This window comes from Mastigoproctus giganteus, chromosome 6 (assembly GCF_048544385.1).
Source record: "Mastigoproctus giganteus isolate SK-2022 chromosome 6, ASM4854438v1, whole genome shotgun sequence".
NCBI lineage: Eukaryota > Metazoa > Arthropoda > Arachnida > Uropygi > Thelyphonidae > Mastigoproctus > Mastigoproctus giganteus.
The window spans coordinates 204,196,093-204,222,631 of NC_143580.1; the positions used below are offsets into that span (position 1 = coordinate 204,196,093).

The window sequence follows — 26,539 nt, forward strand, 5'->3', positions numbered from 1 at the left end:
GTTACGGTATATAGAAAAAATTACATATCTTTAAAGTCAAATGTCTGAGTTTTGTAATGTAACAAAAAAAAAAAAAAAAAAAAAAACATGGAAAGAAATAAATTTCAAAAATATAACAGCATATGTAGCTAATTAACAGAGTAAACATTAAAATAATTCATTTATATAAAATAATTTCAGCCTTAAAGGGGTAAAGGGTCCACTAATAAATGAAGTTAAATGTTAAATTATATAAGACAAGATAGAACAAAAAAAAGCTTAAAAGTCTTTATTCAATAAATGTTAAATAAAGAGGGAGAATAATATCACAAAAAACAAGCACAGATCCATATAAACCTATATAATACTTCCAACCAACATTGATATATATTTTCTATAAACATTCCTATGGAAATTTATATACAAGGAACATCGGCAGGAACAAGCTCGGATACATGGCAATGAATTGGTCAATGTACCATTCTAAGATGAGTTATATGAATAAATTAAAATCAGGAGGACATTACAGTTTTAATCTTATCAAACCGCTGAAGTTCGGTTACTGACACAGACGGTACAAGCAGCTTTAGAGCGGCTTCAAAGTCCTCTTTAATAACTATTGGTTTCGCACTTTTCATATCAACTGTACCTGGAAGAAAGAGAGAGGGAGAAAGATACAAGTTAAATTGATTTTTAATTATTTAAACATAAACATCTGCTATTAAGCTATGGAATTTGAATACATCAGCATGTAAACAATGTCAATTGAGTAGTGCCATAATTCAAGATGCGGCTATAAGTTCATAATGACTTTCAATGTACCACAGAATGGCAAGGTTATAGTGGAGAATTCATTCTTTTGTCGTATGTTCAATGATTACTACTCATACAGTCATAGTCAACTGACCTGTTTTCAATGCTGAAGAATATACTAAAACATAAATGATAGTTCAGCCACAGATATTTTCAGGCATTCATTTAATATGACAAGAAGACATCAGTGGTGAAGCTACCGTAACATCAAGTGCACTACCATGGGGCAAAGGGTGGAGGGCTATGCCATTCGTTATGTTATGGCATAGTTATTAAAGAGCAATGACAGGAAAGGGGAGAGTGGTGCAAAAATCTCAGTCATGTCAAAATTTGTAGTTACATCTTTACAAGGCATGGTGAAATATGAAGACAATACAATTTTGAAGTCAATGCTTTAGCCTTGATGCCTTATGTGTATGTTCAAAAGGTGTTGGAATTATATACTTAATTTGTAGAATGAAGCATATAATGCCACTGCATGGTTTTGATGTTTGTAAATAGCTGTTTTTAACTCAGTTTTTTAAGTTGATTTCAGAAATGTTATTCATTTATTTCTATTACATACTGTTTTTTCACAAATCACTTAAGTTTAATGTCATGTGTTGTATTATTGAATGTATTATGTTAGGAGTAAATACGGGGAATTTGTAAATTAAATCTCCACATGCTGGAAACACTGAATTTAGTCATTTGTTTCTTGACTTTGAGAACTCCATGCAGCAGTGCTTATCAGTGTGAGCTCAGTTTATTTTTGAGGTTACTGAGTCAAACTTGTGCTGTTGTTGTTGTTTGTTGTTTCATAGCACATTGACATCTAAGGCCACAATGCGTCAAGTTGAATCGTGCTGAAAAGTGAGTAAAATGTCTTCACACAAGTGTTTCAATGATCTGAATTATTTCATTATATTTGTGGAAGTTATGTAGTCCTCAAGCAAAGACAAGATATTACAGAATTTGTAAAAATGTGTATTATGCTCATTTTGGAGTGAAACTCTGTGATCAAGAAAACAATGGGATCCACATAAAGTTTGTTGAACCTGTGTTGAAGCATGGAGATTGTGGAAAATAGTAAAAAGGCTATGCCATTTGCAATTTCCATGATTTGACAGGAGCCTACAAACCAATGTGATGGCTGTCACTTTTGTTTACTTAATGTAGAGGAATACAAAACAAAAAATAAGGGCATTGTGTATATTAATATATCAAACAGTCCCACATGGAGATAATCTGCTGATCTCATGCCCTCCAGTTATATTTGAGAATGTAGCAGCAGAGGGTGCTGAAAGTGAAGCTTCTAAAGATGAAACTGAAGTCTGTATGCCTGGAGACATTGAGTCCAGCCCTCAACTATGTTCACAGCATGAACTCAATGATCTGGAAAGAGATTTAAATTTACCAAAGGAATCTACAGAACTCCTTGGTTCTAGACTTAAGTATAAAAATCTTCTAGCATATGGCATTTTTTCTCATGGTACAGACACAAAAAACATGAGAATTAGTCCCCTACTTTTCTGAGGAGAGATTCTAGTTTTTTTGCAGTAATATAAATGACTAAATGAACTATTTAGGAATTAGTTACAATTCTACACAATAGATACTTTTTATTGGCTCATAAAACAGTCTCAAAGGTGTAATGTTCCATAATGGAAATAAATATGGGCCAATTCCAGTAGCTCACTCTGTCAATCTGAAAGAAAAACATGAGAATCTGAAGAAGTTCTTGACAATATTAGTATGAAGAACAATGGTTGGTCTGTGATGACTTTTTAAAGTGATAGGCATGTTACTTGGATGGCAATCTGGCTACAAAAATGCCTTGTTTTTTGTGTGAGTGGAACAGATGGACAAGGAGGAAGCACTGAGATGTCTGGGTCTGGTCAAAGAGGGCAATTTGTTGCCTGGATCATAGAACATTGTTCATAAACCACTGGTAGACTGCAAAACTGTCCTCCTTCCACCCTTGCATATCAAACTGGCTCTGATGAAATACAGGCATACCTCGGTTAACGTTACCTCTGATAACGAAGCTTCGACATAACGAAGTCGGCAATTCAAGCCCCATTTAACATAAAAAAAAAAATATTCCAGTTTAATCACCTGAAATCTAAACAAACTGAAGAAATTACGGAAACCTTTGGGGCTTCCCGTGGTTGGTTCGAGAAATTTAAAAAAACGGGCCAGGATTCATAGTGTAAAATTAACAGGAGAAGCTGCAAATAAGTTTCCAGAAAAACTAAAGGAAATAATTGAACGTGAAAATTTTCCAAATTTGACGAAATATTGACGAAAGTGGTTTGTTCTGGAAACGGCTGCCAACAAAAAGCTTCATTTCTATTGAAGAAAAATCAGCTGCTGGGTTCAAAGCAGCCAAAGACCGTTTAACGTTACTCTTTGGATCAAATGCCTCTGGCGATTATAAATTAAAATTGTTATTAGTTTACCATTCAGAAAATCCGAGGGCGTTAAAAGGTAACATAAAAATGAATTTACCTGTAATATGGAAAGCAAATAGAAAAGCGTGGGTTACCAAGGAGTTATTTACTGATCGGTTTGTTAACCACTTTTGTCCTGAAGTAAAACGGTATTGTCAAAAAAAAAAAACTTTGAAGAAAAAGTTCTTTTGTTGTTAGACAATGCTCCGGGACATCCTACTGATCTTAACACGTTGGACACATGCATTCCTGTCAAAGTTGTGTTTCTTCCAGCAAACACAACTTGCCTGATTCAACCATTGGATCAGGGAGTAATAGCATCATTTAAAGCTTATTATCTGCGTCGAACATTAAGCAGTTTAATTGAACTAGAGGATAAAGAGGAAATGACAGTTAAAACTCTTTGGAAAAACTACACCATTAAAAATGCAATTGAAAACATTGATAGTTCTTGGAAAGAAGTCACTAAGAAATGCTTAAATGGAGTTTGGCACAAAATACGGCCAGAAGTTGTATTAGAAGAAGAAAATAACATCCAAGAAATTAGAAATGAACTTATCCAGATGGCTCAATCAATAGGTTTCGAAAATGTCGATGAAGAGGATGTTAGAAATTTATTGAATGCAGAAGATGATGGTTTCTCAGTGGAAGATTTAGAAAACCTTGTTAGCAACGAAGACAAAGATAATGAAGACGAAGTTAAAGAAGTTCCTGCCGAAAACGTGTTAACCAAAGATTTAAAAAGGTGCTTAAATGACATTTGAAACGTTTTAAATTTTTTTAGTGAAAATGATCCTGATTTAGGAAGAAGTGTTATTGTTAAGCGATCAGTGTTAAATGCAATAACTCCATATAGGCAATTGTTAAATGAAAGAGATAAAAAGCATAAACAATCAACTTTAGACTCATATTTTAAAATGTGATTTCACTTTGTATGTAAGTTGACTGTTTATTTAATAAAACTTTTCTTTGTTCGAAAAAAAAGCTTTTCATTTTCTTTACGTAGGAACGTATCCCTATTCTGGCCATAGTATTTTTACCTCTGAAAACAAAGTTTCGCTTAATGAAGTAATTTCGTGGAACGCATCCTATTCGTTATTCGAGGTATGCCTGTAGTTTGTGAAAGCTTTACCCCAGGAAGGCCTTTGCTTTAACTACCTTTTAACTAAATTCCCACTGATCACCCAAGAAAAGCTCAAACAGGGTATTTTTGTTGGACCTCAAATTTGCAAACTGAGGGACTGAGATTTTGAGGGAACTATGTACAAAACAGAAAAACAAACATGGATTAGCTTAGGTCTGTTGTTGAGAACTTCTTAGGGAACAACAAGGATCCAAACTATAAGAATATAGTTGAAAATATGTCGGAAAATTTCAAGAAGCTGGGATGCAACATGAGTCAAGTTACACTTTTTATACTCTCACATCAACTACTTCCCAGAAAATCTAGGAAGTTTTAGTGAAGGACAGAGTGAGAGATTTCACCAGGACATTTAAGACATGGATATGGGACACCAGGGGAGGTGAAATGTTAAAATGATGGCTGACTATTGCTGGATGTGGAAGAGGGACTGTAAAGTAGAAGGATCTGCAAGAAAATCAAAGACACAAAAATTTAACCCATTGTATATCAGTTTTTTACAATGAGAGGTGAGTGTTTAGTGCCCTTTATAATAGTGTTTAACATGTATTTAAACATAAGTGTCTATTAAAAGTAGTATTTAACAAAATGCTACTTTTAATAGACTTTTATATTTAAAATATGTTTTGGAAGAATTTGTTCAGTGCACAAATTCTGCCAAAATTAATAAAAATTTGTGAAAAATCAAACATTCTTTTGTGTTTTTAGAAGAAACCTGACATGATGGAAACAAATGGAAGTCATTTTTGAAATAAGCATTAGAAAATGATTCAGAACACTATTTTCTGAGAAAACGTCAGTGAGTTTTTTTTCAAAATGCAGAGGAGTGTATAATTGTAAATGAAAATGTAGTAGGGGTTAGAAATTCAGTATTGTAAGTCCATTATGCTTAGCTAGATGACAAGTGTCAAGTCCCCCATGAATTTTACATATTGATCTACATTTTTATCAATATACGATACAAGCTGTGCAATGCAACAGTTGAATAATGAGAATGTCTGAATTTCTGCATCCAGCTTAATGAAAAAGAACTAATTAACACTACAAGTTACGATTATGCTTAGCTATTTTGAATATCGGGGTGCCTTGCCTGATTAATTAGTTTCTTTTGCTATAGCAATAGTCCTGGAGTCTCAATAGTCCCTTTTGCTATAGTCCTGGAGACATAACCATGTTTGTCTTTATAGTAATACAAGCTTATGGAAATTCAGAATGAAAATCATGTGTTAAATCATAGGGGGAGGGGGGTTATCAAACCCACAGGTTGTGTGGCCCATTCTTTTATATTGTGGCTTGTGGCCATGTAGGTAGCTTTAAGCATTATGCCTCCTCCCTTTTTATGAATCTTTCTCAATATTTAACAACGCTATTATAACCATTAAATGGTTATAATAATGTTGTTAAATATTGAGGAAGATACATAAAAATACTGAGGAAGGTACATTCAATAACAGTAATTAAATTTTTTACATTTAATAATTAAATACAAAAATTCAACCATAAATATAAATGCTGATCAACCAAAATTAAATCCTATTTTAAAACATACATAATTACTGTATGGATCTGTCTTGCATCCTGTGACCCGCTGCCTGCAAGAACTGTGGTACAATCTTCCTTACATTTTGAGGGTACAGCTTTCAAACGTTATTCGCAGGCTGGCCGCTAGTTAGTACACCGGACCAAACCTATTGGTAACTCTTTAGGAGGCTTTCGGATCAGCTAGTGTATAATTTTGCTACCTCTACTCTGCCAGATAGTGACTGGAGGGAGTCCGAGTAGTGTGTATGCAAGAGGCATTGTCGAGGGCACATTATGTCAAGGATCTGGGTATTCTTACCATGTGTATGCCATATCCAAAAATTTCATTACTTCATGCAGCATGCCCCCCCCCCCCACTTTTTCTTACTATTGAATACACCATGAATTGTCAAATTAATAAAGCTTATCTGCAAAAAGATTTAAACCCCCAAACACTTCCTAGTTCATTTCACAAATATACGCGGGTTCAATTCTAATCTCAATGATATTCATTTCCACTTGCAGCCTGCCAAACCCCACATACTTTTTCTGACAGAATCTCAGTTATCGGTTGATTCAACTGCTGCTCATCTCAGATGCCTAAATTATTCGCTGTATGATTACTTTCGTCTCTAAGGTGGTACTTGTGCATATGACCGTTCCGATATTCCCTGTCAGAGACTTGGTAATTTGGAATCTCCTCTTTTCGATCTACTCTGGCTTAAAATCTCTCTAGCTCACTGTGTCAAATTCATCTGTTGTCTCTACCATTCTCCCAATTCCACTAATCACTTGGAGCTCTTTGACTTCCTCTCTTTGCAACTTGACTTTCTCCAGTCCAACTTTCCTAACAATGAGGTAATTTTCCTCGGTGATTTTAATGTTCACAACTCCAGCTGACTTCCATTTTCTAGTAACACTGACCCAGCTGGTCGAGATGCTGAGGCTTTTGCAATTACTAATGACCTTACACAGACTGTTCAATTACCTACAAGAATACCGGACAATCCTAACCATGCAGCTAACACGCTTGATCTTTTTCTCACAAACAACCCTTCTAAGTACACGGTCGAAGTAAGTGGTCCTTTAGGCACCTCAAATCACAACTTGGTGATTGTCTCTTCTCCAATGGAGCCTTTATCTCATGGCCATTCCCAACCTCTTATTGTTTGGCATTACAAGAATGCAAAATGGGATGACCTGCAAGATTTCTTTTCCTTGGTCGGATTACTGTTTCAAAACTTCTGATGTCAGCATTTGCTCAGATCGTGTCAGTGAAATTATTCTTGTAGGAATGGAATCCTGTATTCCACACTCCACTTTAAAATCTTGTACTTTATCTAAACCTTGGTTTTCCAATAAATGTGCTAAGGCTGTTCAAGAGAAGAACATTGCATATTGTAATTGGCTTGTTTCCAATTCTTCAGTTTCATTTTCTGCCTACACCAAAGCTTGCAACAATTGTAAAGCAGTTATTAATCAGTCCAAAGTAGATTTTGAACAGACTTAGAGTAGAAAACTTGCTCCTTGCCTTAATGGTAGCCGAGCATTCTGGTCTCTTGCCAAAGCCGCAACTTTTGCCCATCTCTTCTCCCACCTCTGTTAAAACCAAGATGGTTCTGTTGTCACTTCAGCCAAGGATAAAGCTGACCTGCTAGCATCCTATTTTTCTTCCAACTCATGTATTAATGATCTTGGTAAAACACCTCCCACCATTCCTGATTCAATGAATCCTGTGGTCTTCCGTCAAAAGGTTGTCAGAAGGATTTTAACGAATCTTGATGGTATTTCTCCACTTGTTCTCAAAACCTGTGGTCCTCAACTTACTCCTGTTCTTTGCCCCCCTTTTTTCACTTTCTTATTCCAAAGGCGTTTTTCCTTCTGCTTGGAAATTTGCTCATATCCAGAAAGTTCTTAAAAAGTGTGACAAATCCCCCCCCCATCCAATTATTGTCCCATTGCAATTACTTCTACTCTTTCTAGAGTAACGGAGAAATCAATTAACCGCCAACTCTTAAACTACCTATGAAACTGCCATCTGATCAACAATCGCCAGTATGGATTCTGTCAGTGTCAATCTACTGTTGATATTCTGGCTTATGTTACCCATTTATGGACAAATTCAATGGAAAAGTTCAGTGAAACACAAGCAGTTGCTCTTGACATCTCAAAGGCTTTCGATCGTGTTTGGCATAAAGGTCTCCCAAACAAGCTTCCATCTTATGGTTTGCCAACTGTTTTTTGTAATTGGTTATCCAGTTTTCTCTCTGATCACTCACTGAGGGTGATGGTAGATGGCTCTCTGTCTTCTAACTTTTCCACTAATGCTGGTGTCCCCCAAGGTTCAGTTCTTTCCCCCACTTTTTTCCTCTTATGTATTAATGACCTTCTTCCATTGACTGGAAATCCTATCCACAGTTTTGCAGATGATAGCACATTGCATTCCACTTTCCAACTCTTGCCTTGCTCAATCAGCTTCAACTTCTCGAATATCAGCTACCAATTCCTTAAATGCCGATCTCCAGGTAATTCTCCAGTGGGGCAAAGACAACTTAGTTGATTTCAATCCTTCTAAAACCCAGTCTTGTTTTTTTCTCACAAAAAGGATTCTTCTGCTCCTATGCTTATGATATATCTCTTTTAGGGGTTACCCTGACTTCTAATCTCCCTTGGCACAAGCACATTACAAATATTACTTCCTCTGCTTCTAAAAAACTTGGTTTTCTCTTCCACTCTCGGCGTTACTTTTCTTCTGAACAGCTGTTCACTCTGTACAAATTGCAAATCCACCCTACCATGGAATATTGTTCCGACATCTGGGATGGTGCCCCCAAAAACCTCTCAGGCTTCTTGATTCTATTCAGAAGAGGGCAGTTAGGTTAATTAATGACTCATCTCTAACAGAGTCTCCCCACTTGCTGTCTCATAGATGTATTGTTTCTGCTGCATGCCTTTTCTACAGATACTTCCATGGCACTGTTCTTCTGAATTGGCTTCTATAATTCCCGCTCTCTCTTTCAAAACAGTCCGAACATGTGCTGCCACCAGCCAACATCCATTTACTGTCCAACTTTTCATCTTCCTCATTTATTTATTCAACTGCTGTTTTCTGGAACAACCTTCCTTCGTATGTATTTCCTGAAAATTACAGTCTACAGAAGTTCAAGTCTAATGTCAATAAATATCTTCTTTCATCTTCTTAACCTCCAACCCAAGCACGGTGCTAAGTACTATAGGTTCTAATACCTCTTGTGTTTGGGGTTTTCATAAAAAAATAAATAATATATAAATAAAAAATAACTTTTAGCATTCTATCTGTTTTGATTCCTAGCCAAAAAAATTGAGCCTGCGTTAAATGCTTTATTCATATCAAATGAGCTACATTTCCATCTCAATGGAGTGTGGAGAAAATTTTTGAAGCTACTCCAGAATGAAGAGTTATTTCAACTTTATCGGAACATGATATATCCAAAGTAAAATATTGTAACAATCTTTGTCATAATTGTGGACAAACTTTATGTGTATGATCCCCACAACTACCAGCCATGTTTCACACTTGTGATGCATTAATAAAATCAAGGCATTGATTAGTAGTTGTGAATCAATCACCATACTTGTGTAAGTGCTGTTTTCAGCCCTTACACAAGTATGTGTAAGTGCTCCACTGACAATTATTGCCTCTCCTAACACCACTAAAAATGGTTTCATCTGTTCTGCTCACACAAGAAATATGGAGTGACATTCAGCTGCAGACTCATTGCAGTTTGTTATCATTATTGTTATTATTTATATGGAGCATTGTCATTTAAACTTTATTGCGCTATGTAGATATTATGTCTAGAGGTAGTGTGTGTGTGTGTGTGTGTGTGTGTGTGTGTGTGTGTGTGCACGCGTGCCGACCAATTTATTTACACCTTGTTCCCTGTGGCAGTGCTGGAAAATGAGATCCTAGTGTCCAGTATTGTGATCTGTGAAATTTGGTGATTGTCTGTAATGCTGCTCTCCAAGTTTTGCAGACATACACAGTAAGCCACACATCCATCCATTGTCCCAGTCATGGAACATTTTCATACCAGAATTGTTCTTTTTGTTACTCAGGCATGGCACTAACGTTTTTGGCACCCCCTAGGCAGAAATGTGTTTTGAACCCTTGAGATACTTTTATTAAATATTATTACAATAAAAATTTTAAATTTCGGTGCCCCCAGATGTTGGCACCCCTATGCCCTGCTTACCAGGCTTACTGTGTCTCGCTGGTCCTGTTATTACTGTTCTATAGTAGCTACTGACTGAAGGCCCTACTGCATCACTATATGGATGAATTCCACTACTGCCCATAATGATTCTCTCACTGCAAGAGCATCTATGATCACGACTATTGATAGGTCATTGATGTCACCTGCCATTTCCACAATACACCATGTGATCCAGTATGTTCCAGACTACTGAATTTGCCTACAACCAGAGGCATGCAGGAAGTGTAACATTAGATTTTTTAATAAACTGGGGAGTTTAAAATGCTTTAAAGCCTAAATTACTAATAATAAAAATTTCTGCGGTTTGGGTTTTTTTTTTTTTACAATATATCATTTTAGGACGATGGAAAAAGCCAATACACAGCCTCATACTCAAGAATGCTTTATAATTGCAAAGAGTAGTGGCTCACCTGCTCGGGCATCCTTGCACCATATGGCTAATAATAATAAGAGTACTTTACAACTTTCAGGTTAGCTCTCATCCATCGTAAACTTAGCTTCTTCCACTTGGCACTGAAAAGACAGTGTAATCAACTGGCTAATTTCTAAACTCTATTCAATAGCTACAATGATTCCCAAATCTGGATCAAGTGTCTGCGTTATCTTCTGCTTATTCTTTAATATGTCCAGCCTACTTAGCAACCAGTAATAAGTATAATACTGGAGGCCTACTGTAGATAAAATTAAACAGTTTTAAAGTATTTAGAAATCAGCTAAATGTAAAATTATTACATTTAGCTATTACTATTATTACTACTATTACTATTATCATTACCTATGGTAATACATCAACTGTCCTCATTTTCTTACCTTGTTCAATGCAAGCAATAGTTCTTCCAATGCTATTAACTACAGCATTTGAGCACCATGAATAAAAATCTGCACCTGTTAAACCTGGAGGACATATATCTACAAGGTTTTCGAAGTCCACATCTTCATGCATTTCAAATCTTAAAAGAAAATACATTCTAATCAGTTTTATAAAGTTATGAAATGACATATGTCATTTCATAACTTAGTATGGAGCAGAACAGTTCTCTGCTCTTGTTTGGAACATTTAATTAAAAAGAAAATTAAAATACAGGGTAAATCATAATTGATTTACAATTTCCATGTATTCTACATTCTGAATGGCAGTAGATATGACCATGAAATAAAAAACAAGCAGCATATATCAAATTGTGATATATGCTGCTTGTTTAATATGGCTCCACCAGTGGCACAATTAGCCACTGCAATAAGAAATGGTAGAATTTAATGGGAGTGAATGTGATTACTGTTGCATCTGGTTCAATGAACCTATACAGTTCTACAAGTACTGTTCTTTTTCCACTGTATGGAAATTTCACAGTACACACAGAATTACCACCATGTAACAGTATTCAGAAAAGCTGCATCACTCATTGAAAACTTGGCATTCTCATCTCAATATACTACTCTAACATTTGATATTCCAGGTATACAAGGTGATATGATGCATCACTCATATCACCACCAATATGATGCATCACCACACAATTATCTTTAAACAAATTGGGAATCTCCTCATTTCTGGGCCAATATGGTAACCTGATTTAACTCCAGCTAATTTCTTTTGATGGGGGTTACATATTCTGTTGTATGCCAAAGATAAACTGTGCATAAAATACTAATAAATGTGCTTCATAATTATCCATAAAAGAAACCATTTGTGCCAGATCTGGACCTGGACACCAGCCAATCTACATCCAATCCCACAAATGCCCACAAAATTATTGCACAGTATAGCTAGGAGGGCAAGTTAATCACTGACCCACATTTTTAAGGGGGGTTCATGAAATAGGCCTTGTGACATGCTCTATCATGATCACTGCTGCCATAACCTTTTATGCCGTACAGGTGTTCCACTGTTGCAATGACTGATGGCTGTGCTTATGCATAACTACATTTGTTCACATGTCATGAAAAGTATAAAGGATTTTAGAATAAACTTTATAAATAATATGGTGTTGAGCCACAGTTACTTTTTTTCTCTGCTTTGAATTCCTATGAATTTTGTTTTTAAATTTTTAGCAATGACTGTTTGAAAGGATGACTACACAGTTTAAAATATTTACCCAACTGACTAAATCAACACCTATATACTAACATGCTCAAATTGTCCAAATAGTTTTAGATTACCAAAATATCACAGGTCAGAAGTCAATAAAATTAACTTTCTAATAAAAATAGCAACTGAATGTGAGACAAGAATAACTGTAAACATGGTTATTAATGCATGCTGAAGACAAAAATGCACAACAATGTATTTAAAGCATGCAATCCATTTATTCCTTTTATTGTTTCACTTCATTTCACTGCCCATAAATTCAAGTTACAGGGAGAGATGTTTAAATTGGATTGCAGGAAGTTTTATTTTAGCCAGAGAGTAATAAATTACTGGAATAAGTTACCTACATGGGTGGTAGAGGCTGACAGTTAAGAGAAATTCAAAGGTCAGCTGGATCGTTACCTATGGGAGGAGGGAAATGCATAGGCTGTCTATTTCCTTTTCTCCTATTATTATTTATTTTATTATTATTATTTTTTTATTTTTTTGGCTGGTGCAGCATAAGCTTGGGCTTCCTTGTACCACATGGCTATTACTAATACTAATAAGAAGGAAAAAAATGATCTTACTTTCTGAGGCAACCTAGAAGAAAAGTTATATCATATTGGGAATATTTATTTTGTTCAGGTGGACATACATTATTCACAATCTGAAAAGAGCTGTCCAATTTTTTCTCCCAATACATTTCATCTCTTGCCCGCCTCATTATAATTCATTAATGAAAAACAGGAAAAATCACAGCAATATAATACCCATTTTTAATTTTTGCTTTGTTAAGCTGATTTTCAAATAAGTCTGCTGTTGTTATTTTATTGTTATACATATTTATTAGTTTAATTTCCTGGCTATGTTACTACAACCAGAAAATGATGACCATTACAAGCTAAAAAATTTACTAAAGCAATAGTTTTCATTTAACACACTGCAGTGAAACAATACAAAATAAAATGCAACAAAACTGAATGCTAACAATCTAAGGCAATTATGATTGGCCTCATCTTGAGTACTGCATAGAAGTCTAGATGCCTCATTTTAAGAATGATGTGGTTATGTTGGAACAGGTGAGAAGGACAAAAAGGTAAGTCAGGGACAAAAGGTACTCTCTAACCAACAAAGACTTCAGTTCTCCAAACTGCAGTCTGGAAACTGGCATCTGAGAAACCTGATTGAAATGTTTAAGATTTTAAATGGATTGAGGAAACTGAATGCCCAGAGTATCCTTAATCTTTCTCAGACAACACATAAGGGAACATAAACTTGAATTGAAAAAAAGATGGTTGCAGAAAAGAAGTGAAAATTTGCTTTCAGTCAAAAGTAGTTGATTGTTGCAACAACTTCCATCTGAAAGTGGGAGTAAGTAGTTTGAATAAATTTAAAGAAGAAAGTAGACAAATTACTGGATGAGGATAAACAGATTAGGTATCTGGTTTTTTTTTTTTAATTTTTAGCTGTTACTGTATAAGCTTGCTTTCTTCCATCATTGCTAGTACTAATACTAAAGCTTTCAGCAATCCAAGTGGCCTTCTTAAATAGCATCTTAAAACTAATACATCCCGATACTAATCATATTGTGATACACACCTGGCAGTGGGTCACATCTGATAAGGTGACCCTCACAATAACAATTCCACATTTTAATTATGGATTAAAAATCTATTTTTTCTATCATCCTAATAAACTTTGCTGCAATTGTCATGAAGTAATGTTTTTACAGTTTTTGTTGTTGAGTGCGAGAACCTGTCAGGTGATCAGCCACAAAGTTTTGAATTACGTGTTTGTCTACAGTTTCAAGTTACCTGTTTCACTCTCCCACTAGTGGAATAAACGTTCAGTCTTTCCTAGTTATTTCTAAAAGATTTGTTTTCATGTAGCAAATGCAAGAAAGATGAATGCTATTCTGCAGAAAGAAACACACATAATTTAAAATTTCTTTGCTGTGAAGTGCATCAAATTTGAATGAAAAAAAAAAAAAAAAAAAAAATGAAACTGAATAATAGTATCTTTTATATATATATATATATATATATAAAAAATGTGATGTAAAAGTTAGGCAAAAGTAATAAAAATAAATAAATATGAAGCTATAATTAGATCTGATAATTAAAATAAATGATATTTAAAATAAAAAACATCAGCCAGTAGTACGGCAAAAATGCAGAGCGAAACGAAACGCAAAATAATATAAAATAAACAAACAGGGAAGGGAAAGTAGAGATAATAAGACAAAAAGGTAGTCGATAATCCCCGGTATAATTTAGTCATTAAACCCAATTAATAAAAACGATGTAAATTTAAAATAATGCCAATTATATATAATTTAGCGGTACCACCCCCCCCCCCGAAGGTACCAGTTCCAAAAGACGTGAAATATCACCAAAAAGGGGTTAAAGAAACTACAAAAACTAAAATATCAAAATAATAGACTGACCATTAATGCCCCATATCGACAGAGGACCATGAGGCCAATAATGGTCATGGAATCGCTGCATTTCAATCGTCATACAAATCATCGCAAAGGCGGAAATATCGAAGAACCAAACCACCCTTCCATTCTCCGATAGATCAACCAATGCAGAGGATTTGCATGGCGGTGGTCCTTATGCAGCGAGAAATAATCTATAGAACAGACAGCACTCTTGATCAGAGCCACACCACTGACATAATGCAAGCTTAACCAGCTTATATAATAGAAAGGAAAAGAATAGATGGCGGCACAGGCGCTGCTTATTTAGCATATCAACCCACTACTACCACTAATTTATATAATGTGATGTAAAAGTTAGGCAAAAGTAATAAAAATAAATAAATATGAGTATGAAGCTATCATTGAATATGAATATGATAGCTTCATATCATATGAATATGATAGCTTCATATCATATGAATATGATAGCTTCATATTCATATTTGAATAATATTCAAATTCATATTCAAATATGACAGCTTCATATTCATATTTATTTATTTTTATTACTTTTGCCTAACTTTCATTGAATATGAATATGATAGCTTCATATCATATGAATATGATAGCTTCATATTCATATTTATTTATTTTTATTACTTTTGCCTAACTTTTACATCACATTATATAAATTAGTGGTAGTAGTGGATTGATATGCTAAATAAGCAGTGCCTGTGCCGCCATCTATTCTTTTCCTTTCTATTATATAAGCTGGTTAAGCTTGCATTATGTCAGTGGTGTGGCTCTGATCAAGAGTGCTGTCTGTTCTATAGATTATTTCTCGCTGCATAAGGACCACTGCCGTGCAAATGCTCTGCATTGGTTGATCTATCGGAGAATGGAAGGGTGGTTTGGTTCTTCAATATTTCCGCCTTTGCGATGATTTGTATGACGATTGAAATGCAGCGATTCCATGACCATTATTGGCCTCGTGGTCCTCTGTCGATATGGGGCATAATGGTCAGTCTATTATTTTGATATTTTAGTTTTTGTAGTTTCTTTAACCCCTTTTTGGTGATATTTCACGTCTTTTGGAACTGGTACCTTCGAGGGGGGTACCGCTAAATTATATATAATTGGCATTATTTTAAATTTACATCGTTTTTATTAATTGGGTTTAATGACTAAATTATGCAGGGGATTATCGACTACCTTTTTGTCTTATTATCTCTACTTTCCCTTCCCTGTTTGTTTATTTTATATTATTTTGCATTTCGTTTCGCTCTGCATTTTTGCCGTACTACTGGCTGATGTTTTTTATTTTAAATATCATTTATTTTAATTATCAGATATATATATATATATATATATATATATATACACACACACACAGTATATATACATTTTTTAATTCTTTAAAACTATTTGTATACACAGTAATCAGATATATATGCACATGCACGCATTTAAAATTAAGAGCTTAATGGTCATTTAAACTGGAAAATGGTAGGGTCTGATTAGTGTTTATATTTTGTCTAAGTTTTTAAATTAAAGCATTTTTTAAATTTTTTATAAAAAAGTTATATAAAATAAGTATTGAAATCCATTAAAAAAGATGAAATAATAATAATCTTCAAGAAGAATTAAAAAAACCCCAAAACGTTTTCCATAAATTAAAAATAAAGTTGGTCACCTGTCAGGTGACCTGCCATTGTTTTTGTTACATTTTAGGTGCTGTCACTACTGCTCTTCTATTCTGTCTTGTGCTATCATATTCATCTTCTGCACACCTCCCACCTTCCTGTCTATTAACTCTACTTCTGATGTTGGGCTATAAATGGTAGTGTCACCCAGAGGCGTAGCTAGGTTTTTGGCGCCCTTGGCAAATTCGTGGCTACGTGCCTTTTTTCGATAATTGGTAAAATCATAATAAATAATAAGTATAGTCAGACCTCTGTTTAACAAACTTCTTTATAGCGAATTTTTCTATTTAGAGATAAATGTTTTCTTTTTACTGAATTTTTTTAGAAATCGCTAAATAGAATTTTATTCTTTATCGACGAATTTTTTTTATTTCTTCGTTTTATGGAAACGAAAATTTTCCATATAACGACTACATTAGGAGACTTAACTGGGTACACATCATTCGCACCCATGGCCTTCAAGCAAGCCATACTGCTGTTGTTATGCCTGAATTAAGACATAGAGATTACCATCTGCAACTCAGTGGGACCCGTAAAACCTATCTGACTACCTGTCCCACATACCAAGAAGTCCAGCTGGTCAACTACTTTCTGTGTATCCATAGCCAGTGGGCAGACCAAGGTGTATTAAACAATCGGACAATAGGCTCTAGTCAACCTTCTATTGTAAGCACCCCATTAGAGATTTAGAAGAGAGTGGTTTTGTTTTTTCCCGACAAGCAGTCATCTGTTGTTTTGTGGAAGTGAATTATCCATACATTGCCTTCTATTTCCCCTGTTTACTTGGTCACAGTGGTGAATAGTTGAATATCAGAGTACTCCGACATTGGACAGTTTAAAAAAAAAAAGAAATTAAGAACTAGTGACAATATCGGTGACAAGAGGAAGAAAATGAGGGCAACAAAAGATATTAAATTTAAACATGAAATGTTGGCAACTTTTGAAATTTTGTTGAGGCCTTCAGTGTGAAGAAAATGATCCTGAACATAAAACAAATATGAACATTTTTTAATGATCGATGTACAATAAAACCAGTGTACAACAAAAGATAGCCAAATATTTTGCAAAATAATTCCTAAGTAGTGGGTGCATGTACAAATGAAAAAATTGTTTCTTAATATGCATGTATTAACAAATTAATTGTTTTAAAATATTAGAAAATTTATTTATTCCACTTGTTTCTGATTGTACTGTAATTTTGAATGTTGAATTATTTTTAATTGTTGAAAAGGTCATATTTTCAGTTTAATGAATTTTTGTAAGCGAACATCGATTTCGTTATATAGAGGTCCGACTGAATTTTGATCATTGTTTTATTGAGTTGAAATGTAAACAATATCATTGGTTATATGTGTACACATATATAATGTAAAACCCGGATGCAAACCCAGACTGGTATTCTCTAGCTACGCAGACAGCTCAACAGATTGAGAGGTAGATTATTTGAGCATTTCATATTAGTAACTAAATAGAAAACTATCATTAGTAGAAATAACAAAATGTTTCTCCATTTCTACCATTATTTCCCTTAAATGAGGGACCACTGTACCTGTGTGTGTGTGTGTGTGTGTGTGTGTGTGTGTGTGTGTGTGTGTGTGTGTGTGTGTGTGTGTGTGTGTGTGTGTGCCTGAATACTTTTGGCCATATAGTGTACATGCAGCGTTTAATAAGGTTATTCTTCATTTCTGTTTGACAGTTAGCACCATCAGATATACTTAGTGATTACAGACTGCTGAATAAGCATTAATTTTTTGAGAGAAAGTACAGTTCGTTGCAACTTCCAAACCAATAACTGACTGTGATGAAAATGGCTATTTGTCTAAGGACCATTAGAAGAAAACTCCTCTTACAATCCATAAGAAATAAGATTGCACAAATGAAAAACAGCATGCTCATGTGAAAAAGAAAAACGCCACTTTTAGTGAGACAAATTAATTTTTCATTACTGGGAAGTAGGTTAGTACTAATGTAAGATTTTCATCAACAGCTGGGTGATTGTTTGAGGGTTGAAAGGTTGTATACCAAGTCATGAAGTTGGAAGACTATGTATTGTGGAAGAAACAGTAAAAGTTAATAACTAAAAATATTAAAAAAACCCAATTATTATCAAGGGTGAGTGCTAGGGAAAAAATGGCTGAGATTTATTTAAATCATCGAAAAGACAGACGATTATTTGCAAGCTGTGCTGGAGAATGAAGTATTTCTTTTAGGATGGCAATGCACTTTCTTACTGTGCAAAGACTGTTCAGGAATTGATGACAAACCAAGACAAAGATAGAAAAGCTTAAACAAACCTCCAGACTTTTAATATTTTAAGCTATCGTGTATAAAATTGCATACGAAATCCTGAACAGACCATCAAAGAAGTTATTCATTTTGGTTTCAGTTTTCAAAAACCATGCTCTTAACAAAAGAACTGCTTCTGAAATCAGTGCATTCATGTTAAATTAAAGATCAATAAGATGCAAGTGAAAAAAGTGCACTGCGAAAGCAAAAGAATCAACTTTAAACTGTTACCTACTGATTTTAGTTCAATGTTGCTAAGATTTTTTGCAGAAATCAAAGTGGGTCATGTATAGAGTCAGCTTCCAACGAATAAGTCTGCTTTTCTGATATAGGCATGTTAGCATAGACATCAAATTGACCAATCATCAAGTAAGACTCAGTTACAACTATAAAACAAAATTATTCTGATAAATGCTCACTTACTTTCTTGTCAATGCTTTAATTATCTTCAGTCTTGATTCCTTATCTTCAGGAACACCGATATACAATAGACGATCAAACCTAATTAAAAAAAAAATAATAATAATCTTGCATACAGTATTCATTTTTTTTTTTTTTTTTTTTTTTTGGTTTAACATATAGGATATTAGAATAAATTAAAACATGCAGCACACAGAAGTAATGTTGTTCCCTGTAAACATCCAATTTTTCTCCTCTGAAGTTTATTATTTAGACAAAACTGCACTCAGCTCATGCTTTTTCAGAGAATCCCAATAATAAATAAAATTCCAATGTAATAAATATAACATGTAAATATAAACTCTTCATTCTGATGCATTTGCAACTTTTTTTTTTATTCAGTTCCCCCCCACATTTTATCTGTCATTAAATTATATGCTAATTTAGATTACAGAATAGTAATCTAAATTAGCAGAATAGTCTTCTCCTATCGTGAAGTGTTACTTATTTGAGGTAGTGCAATATCATGACAACTCAGTGTGAAGGTATTCACAATGTGAGATATACTTAATGATGCCAATTTATAACTGCTTAAGTAGTTGGCTACATACAGAAATGATGCAATTGCATTAACTTGTACGTTAATTAGATGCTAATTAAAGTAAAATTAACAACCTTATTAAATCTTTCATAAACACTTTGGTCACAATTCTATTCAGCTTTCATTTGAATTTCACAATAACAAATTATAGAGTGATTGCAACAACTGCCAATCTCAGAGATAGACAGTAGTGCCAAACTGTCAAATGCCCCCACTCTAATAGTCAGAGCGGAGGCACCACATTATAAATAATAACTGATCATTTAATTCATATAATTGTCATCACTGAGGTCTGTGGTTGTTTTATTTATTTTTTATTATTATTATTTTTTAATTTCTCAAAGTGCTCTCTCTGGAACTGGATACACTCGTACCGTTTCTTGATTGCCTGAGTCATAGGTCTGCAACAAATACTAACCTTTCCTTGCAACATAGGTGCCACTTAAATTACAGCCCTTTTAAAACACTGATTAGTATGAACAATGGTATGTTTATATAACATACCATTGTTCAGTCTCCAAATGTTAGCATTATGAAACAAAAAAAATAAATAATAATCACGAATGACAATGCTCAATTCAGTTTATGCTTCTAGACGGAAGCATCAATGATGGAAGATTTTAGCTAAAACTCACATGGGTGAACAATGATCAGCCCTTGTAATAGCAAAATAGTGCTAATATTTACTTATATTGCAATAACAAAATCTGTAGCATCGGCAGTGCAATCTGAGAGAATTTTAAGTTGTCCTTTCCAAAAAAAAAGATTCCCTATTAATAAGAAATAATTATTTTCAACCAATGCTCTCTGATAGGGCAGAAACTTTCAAAGTCCATCTTTTTGAACAATTTAAATCATTAGTAAAGCATTTTTCCAATTGGATATATATATTTCATTTAAAGTTAATATATTTCAAATTGAGTATGGAAACAGCAAAATAAAAATCTAATTTAAAAGTTAATGTTTAAACAACTCAAACTTTAAATTTAGCAATCATTCAATTTTATTAATTAAGATAACATGAAAAACAACATGTCATGAAAGTAAAATTAAAAACACATTATAAAACATGAATAAGTCAAACACTGTACCTTCCAGGCCTGAGCAATGCAGGGTCTATCAAATCAGGTCTATTTGTAGCTCCAATAACAAATACTTCTGCTGATTTATTCAACCCATCCAGTTCAGCCAATAGCTGTGACACTACACTTAAAAATATACATACATGTTTGAACTTCAGAAATAAGTACAATATTATTCATACACAAATTATGCTAAGAATCAGTCAGCAAACTGTAATAGTAATTAAGGCATAACTGCAAACTGTATTATGCTTTCTTACCGATCCATTACACCTCCAGAGTCTCCACTTCTCCCCCTGTTAGGAGCAAGGGAATCAAGCTCATCAAAGAAAATGATACATGGAGATGCACTGCGTGCTCGATGAAATACTGACAGGGAAGAAAAAAAAAACTCTCAATATAAAATTAATACAACTAAATATCATTTGTCACTTGTAGTGATAACAGCATAATGAAAAATATTTTGTTATTCTTAGCATACTCTCATTTTAACATACTTATATAAGGGTGATTGAAAAGTCTCCCCGCAGTAGTACAAGACATACAATATTCATTTTATTAGTAAACATTTTGTATAATATTTACAAACAGAACACACTGCTGTTCACCGTTTTCTTGACTCAGAACTCCAAGAGTATCACTGAATTAAAAATGCAATAAATATTATGTAAAATAATTGCCAACATCTACTGCAAAGGGACTTGATCATCCTGTATATCTTATAATGGAAAAAAAAAAAAAAAAAAAATATATATATATATATATATATATATTAATGCAATGTAAGATAATGACTACAGGATAGCTTCAATATTCTTTTCAAACTAAAATTTAGAAATACAAAAGCTTAAATGACAACTTTAAAAAATCATTATTTAAATAGCCTTGTTATACAATAAAAATTAATTGTATATAAAAAAAATATGTGAAAACTGAAGCTGTTACCGTCTCTGACATTCTCTTCACTCTGTCCAACATACATATTTATGAGTTCTGGTCCTTTGACACTAAAAAGAAGATTTCAAAATGTATACATATTAAACTTGAATTGTTTTCACAACATAATCAAATAATATAATAATGCATCTTAATTACAAATTATTAAGAGATGCTCATTATTGTCACAAAATCTGTTACTAGTTCATTACCTTTAGTATTCAATCTGGATTTAAGTCACTCTCATAAACATACTTAAAAAAATTTGAAGATGCAAACAAAGAAACAAATACAGCACAGAATTAGCAGCTGTTTCTGCAAAGAGCCTCTATGCTGGCAAGAATGAAAAAAAAAAAAAAAAAAAAAATTATTTTTGAGAGACAGGTATTCTACTATTCAGAAGTAGAAGATGGTATTCAGAAGATGATCCAGAGTTACTAATGCACCTATAAAAAGGTTACCTTTCTTGTATGATAGTTAATACTAATTACATCCAGCTAACAAATTGTAAAGGCATGACAGAACATACTGTCCAATGAAATTTGATGGTTGCAATATAAAGTGAATTATTTGTATGTAAATGAAAGTTTTTTTTTTTTTTTTTTTATATTCTGAAGAAGTAGATGTCTGATACCTCACACATTTAGAGAAAACTTTACTCAAAGAAATAAATCAATCTTCAGGTACGCTGAAAGTTCCCAATTTTTTTTTTTTCCAAAGACAAATAATTAAGAGAACTTTATAAAGAACAGCTATTTAATATGTCAAATCTCTCAAAATTTGAGGCTATTACACTAATGTGTATTTGTATTGTGCAATTATTAAGTAATACTTCTCCCAAGAGAAGTATGTTGTTACAGATTAGTAATGGAGTTCTACACCCTATATCCCAAAATGCACTGAAACAGTGCATTTTGCCATTTCATTGGTGGGGGAAAGAGGCACCCATTAGTGAGACTTGTGCCATAAGTTGTGTACGTTAGAACTCAACACCTTTTGTCATAAAATTTGCGAGTTAAATCACAACCGAGTTCCCAGGAATTGATGAGTGCTTTGCCTTCCCACTGATTATGTACCAAAAAAACCATTGAAAAAACCTGAAGTGGCACTACATTACTAATATGTAAAAACACACTTTTAGTTAACTGAGCAATCCCAAAGTAACTTATGATAGCCTTACAATAGGAGAAGTATTGTAAGAGAACTATTGCTTGTCTGTTTACCAATTCCCTTGGAAGAAGTGCATGCAAATTCCATTTTTTGTATAGTAGGAGAATTATCTTAAGACATTTCAAAAAAACTAGAAAGCACACAAGGGCACAAATCACAGTAAACATGGAGACAACACTGGAAGGCAAAATATGAAGACACCAGAAAACATGAAGTCCAACAGACAAGAATGAAGTCAAAATAATGGCATATACCAAGTGGCATAGATAAAGTACTTGGTATGTGTTGTTATTATGTTTTTTACTCATATTCAGCACTAAACATAAGCAGGCTATTTTGGAGTAGCAGTGAGGCCAACACTGATAAATTCGACAAGTCCATATCTAATAAATTTAACACAATCGTGACTGAAATCCAGAAGAACAGAAAAATCCTGTTTAAACCACAATGAGTTGTATTTATAATTATTTAAGTGACATACAATTTACAGAAATCTTACAGAAAAAATGGAAAATTGGCATTTATATTACAAGTATTACATTAAACTGAAACAATGTTAAAACAAGGTTTGTATATGTATTAAAACTAAAATACTTTTGGTATGTGCTTAAAATAAATATTAATATTATTATTGAGCTTTGGATTATGTGGGGGGGGGGGATGTATCTTTGCAGTTTTCTAAAATTGTAAATGTTTAATTTTAAAAACTATTGTAACATGATCTGTAAATGTGAAAGAAAAGAAAAAAAAAAGGCAATTCCATAAGAGCATAACTGATTATAACAAATATGTTCTATACATAATGATGATAAGAAGACAGAATGAAAAATAAGTCATAATATCATTACACTGTACCATACCATGCTATTTTATATATTCCCTACATAGAGCATATATGATATAACACGCATAAAATGAAATAAGAACTATACAGCAGGCCCCCGTTATAACGCGGTTCGCTTTACGCTGATTCGCTATAACATTGTTCTTATATTATAACCCGTATCCGACTATAACGCTGTCACAGATCACTATAACGCTCTTTTACAGATTGCATTTTTGGCATATTTAACGAAATCGTTTCATTTGATGGAGTCGAAAGCTTGAAAATGAATACCAAATTGCATTAAAACGTTTCCCATGCCGACCTGAAAAATTTTCCCACGCTCAGTGAAATTTTCTCGCATGCTAATTTAATTGCGGTACAGTGACTTGTTACGTAGTTCTGAGATAAACATCTTAAAAAATGATCAAGTATATGGCTTGTAATATCTGCATTATATGCATTTATCCGAAGTCTAGTCATCACTCAGTACAGTATTAGACATCGTGCGTAACGGACAGTTTACTTGAACATTGTATTAACGCAGTTACATTTTCGAAGAGTTAACAATGGCCGATAGGAATGAAAAAGCAACAACGTCTGGGCGCAGTAAGAAGACTATAAATGTAAGAAAAAGGCTGAATTTGAAAATTAAATTAGACATTTTGAAGCGAATCGATTCTGGTCAACAACAAGCAGATGTATGCCATAATTTAGGACTTGTAAGTTTAACTGTAAGAACAATTATAAAAAAATAAAGAATTAATTTTAGCAGCGGAAAAGATAGTTGTTCCACTGCAAGCAACTAGGGCTAGGCCGGCTATTAGGATTGAAATGGAAAGACTAACTAATTTTATTGAAGATAATATCCAATGCAGAATTCAGTTAAGTTAAATATTATAAAAGAGAGAGAGAGAGAGAGAGAGAGAGAGAGAGAAAGAGATTAGCCAATATGATTATCTGAAGTAAACTCACCTAAAAAAAAAAAATGTGGAACCATTTAAAACTGGTAAGGGCTGGTTGAATAGATTTAAAATTCAGGGAGAAGCCGCAAGTGCAGATCAAGGAGCCGAAACTTTCAAAAAAGAACTTGTTAAAATTATTGAAGAAGGGTATTATGTGTTATACTTCTCAACAAGTTTTTAACATAGATGAAGCAGGACTTTTGTGGAAATGAATGCCTAAAAGAAGCTTCATATTGAAAAGAAAAAAAAACATGCCAGGTTTCAAAGCAGCGAAGGATCGGTTGACTTTATCGTTGAGTGGTAACGCTGCGGGGGATTTAAAATTAATACCCCTTTTAGTTTATTTGGAAGAGAGCCAAATTTCAACCCAAAATCGACACATTTTTCATGATTTTAATTGGAATTTTAAGTTTAATTTTGATACATAAATAGTTACCACATAATTATATATGTATGTAATGCAGAATATTTTATATGTACAATATTTGAATATTAAATATTTTGACCGACATTTGTGCATCTTTTCACTACCGTTTTATTATTGATTAGGAAATATCCTATGGCACCGACTGCAACTCACAAATACATATGTTACCTTATGGGAATGTGGTGCTCGCTTAGCACGAATTCACTTAGCGGTCTGTTTTTTCGGAACGAATTATCAGTGTTAAGCGGGGGTCACCTGTACTGTCTTGCCTTAGGAAATAAGAGTATTACCTTAAGAAATTTAGTGAACACTCAGTAGCAACAGCTTTAGCAAGCAGTGTTTTACCTGTGCCTGGAGGACCATAAAGCAAAACACCTAACACACACAAAAAACAGCAAAAATAAAAAATAAATAAATAACATAATTTTAAAAATAATCATATAAATAGATAAAAGAAATTGAATATCCAATTCTAAATACCTCTGAAAAAGTTATTACTTACGTAGCCTAATAAAACCCTTGGCATCCAAAGAAATTACATTCTTCCATAAAATATAATACCACAGGAAATATCTCTTTTTGTCACAATTACATGTTAGTAGAGATGATAAATGATTTCACTTCTGATGAATCTTTATATATATATATATATATATATATATATATATATAATTACATTGTTCCCATGTTTATAGTGATTTTATCCTTTTGTTATTAAATACAAAATAATCTATAATCTTTTGGGCATTCAAATTCAATATTTTCATAGAACATCCAAATATTTATGTTAACTGGAAAATTAGTTTTGCCAACAAGCTAAAATTTTTTTTTTATCTTGCAAGAAGTAGAAAGGATGAAGGAATTTTTACTCAGTCTAAGTTGAAATAAATAAATAGGGCTAAGGTAAAGAAAGCCAACACAAGAACCATGGAAACTTCAGTAAACTTATATCAGGCAAACTCGTTTACTGCTATTGCAGGTTCTCCCTGCATTCTTGGTAAACAGATGGTGCATGTTATTGGTAGTGACAGTAGAAGCCGATAACGATGTACTGATTGGTCTTTTCTCATTATTAAAAGCAGATTATTGAAGTTCACGAGTGGCCTGAAATTTACTTATGGGTACACCCTCCAGACTGTCTCAGTCTTAGGGTGTTTATCCCCCTTCTGGCTTTTTTAACCCAATAGGAAAACGACTTCTACTGCCACTACCGATAACCACCCTAAGATGGAGGCAGTCTGGAGGGCGTACCAGTAAGTAAATTTCAGCCTCGAAGGCATTTCACACTCACGAACTCCAATAATCTGCTTTTAATAATGAGAAAAAATGAATCAATACATCATTATCAGCTTCTACTGCCACTACCGATAACATGCACCATCTGTTTACTGAGAATGCAGGAAGAAACTGGAGTAGTGGGAAATGAGTTTACCCGGTATAAGTTTACCGAAGTTTCCCATGGTTCTCGTGCTGGCTTTCTTTACCTTTGCCATAAATAGTTTCTTAAACTGT

General features: G+C 33.7%; 1 protein-coding gene across 3 annotated transcripts in view; it reads right to left on the bottom strand.

Moving 5' to 3' along the window:
• Positions 1 to 420: 420 nt before the first annotated feature.
• The window catches only part of LOC150084894 (peroxisomal ATPase PEX6-like), a 149,369-nt gene continuing 123,250 nt past the window's right edge, over positions 421 to 26,539 (bottom strand). Inside the window, exons 15-21 of one of the 3 annotated variants that reach the window (XM_090375619.1) lie at positions 25,318 to 25,402; positions 21,652 to 21,713; positions 20,967 to 21,075; positions 20,716 to 20,832; positions 19,048 to 19,125; positions 10,953 to 11,092; positions 421 to 628 (exon numbers count right to left, since the gene is read on the bottom strand). In XM_090375619.1, coding sequence (XP_090231745.1) covers positions 492 to 628; positions 10,953 to 11,092; positions 19,048 to 19,125; positions 20,716 to 20,832; positions 20,967 to 21,075; positions 21,652 to 21,713; positions 25,318 to 25,402 — 728 coding nt within the window. In that variant the 3' untranslated portion in view covers positions 421 to 491. Of the gene's footprint in view, positions 629 to 10,952; positions 11,093 to 19,047; positions 19,126 to 20,715; positions 20,833 to 20,966; positions 21,076 to 21,651; positions 21,714 to 25,317; positions 25,403 to 26,539 lie in introns of those variants that run through there. The other 2 variants (XM_090375620.1, XR_016547084.1) reach the window with 2 other exon arrangements.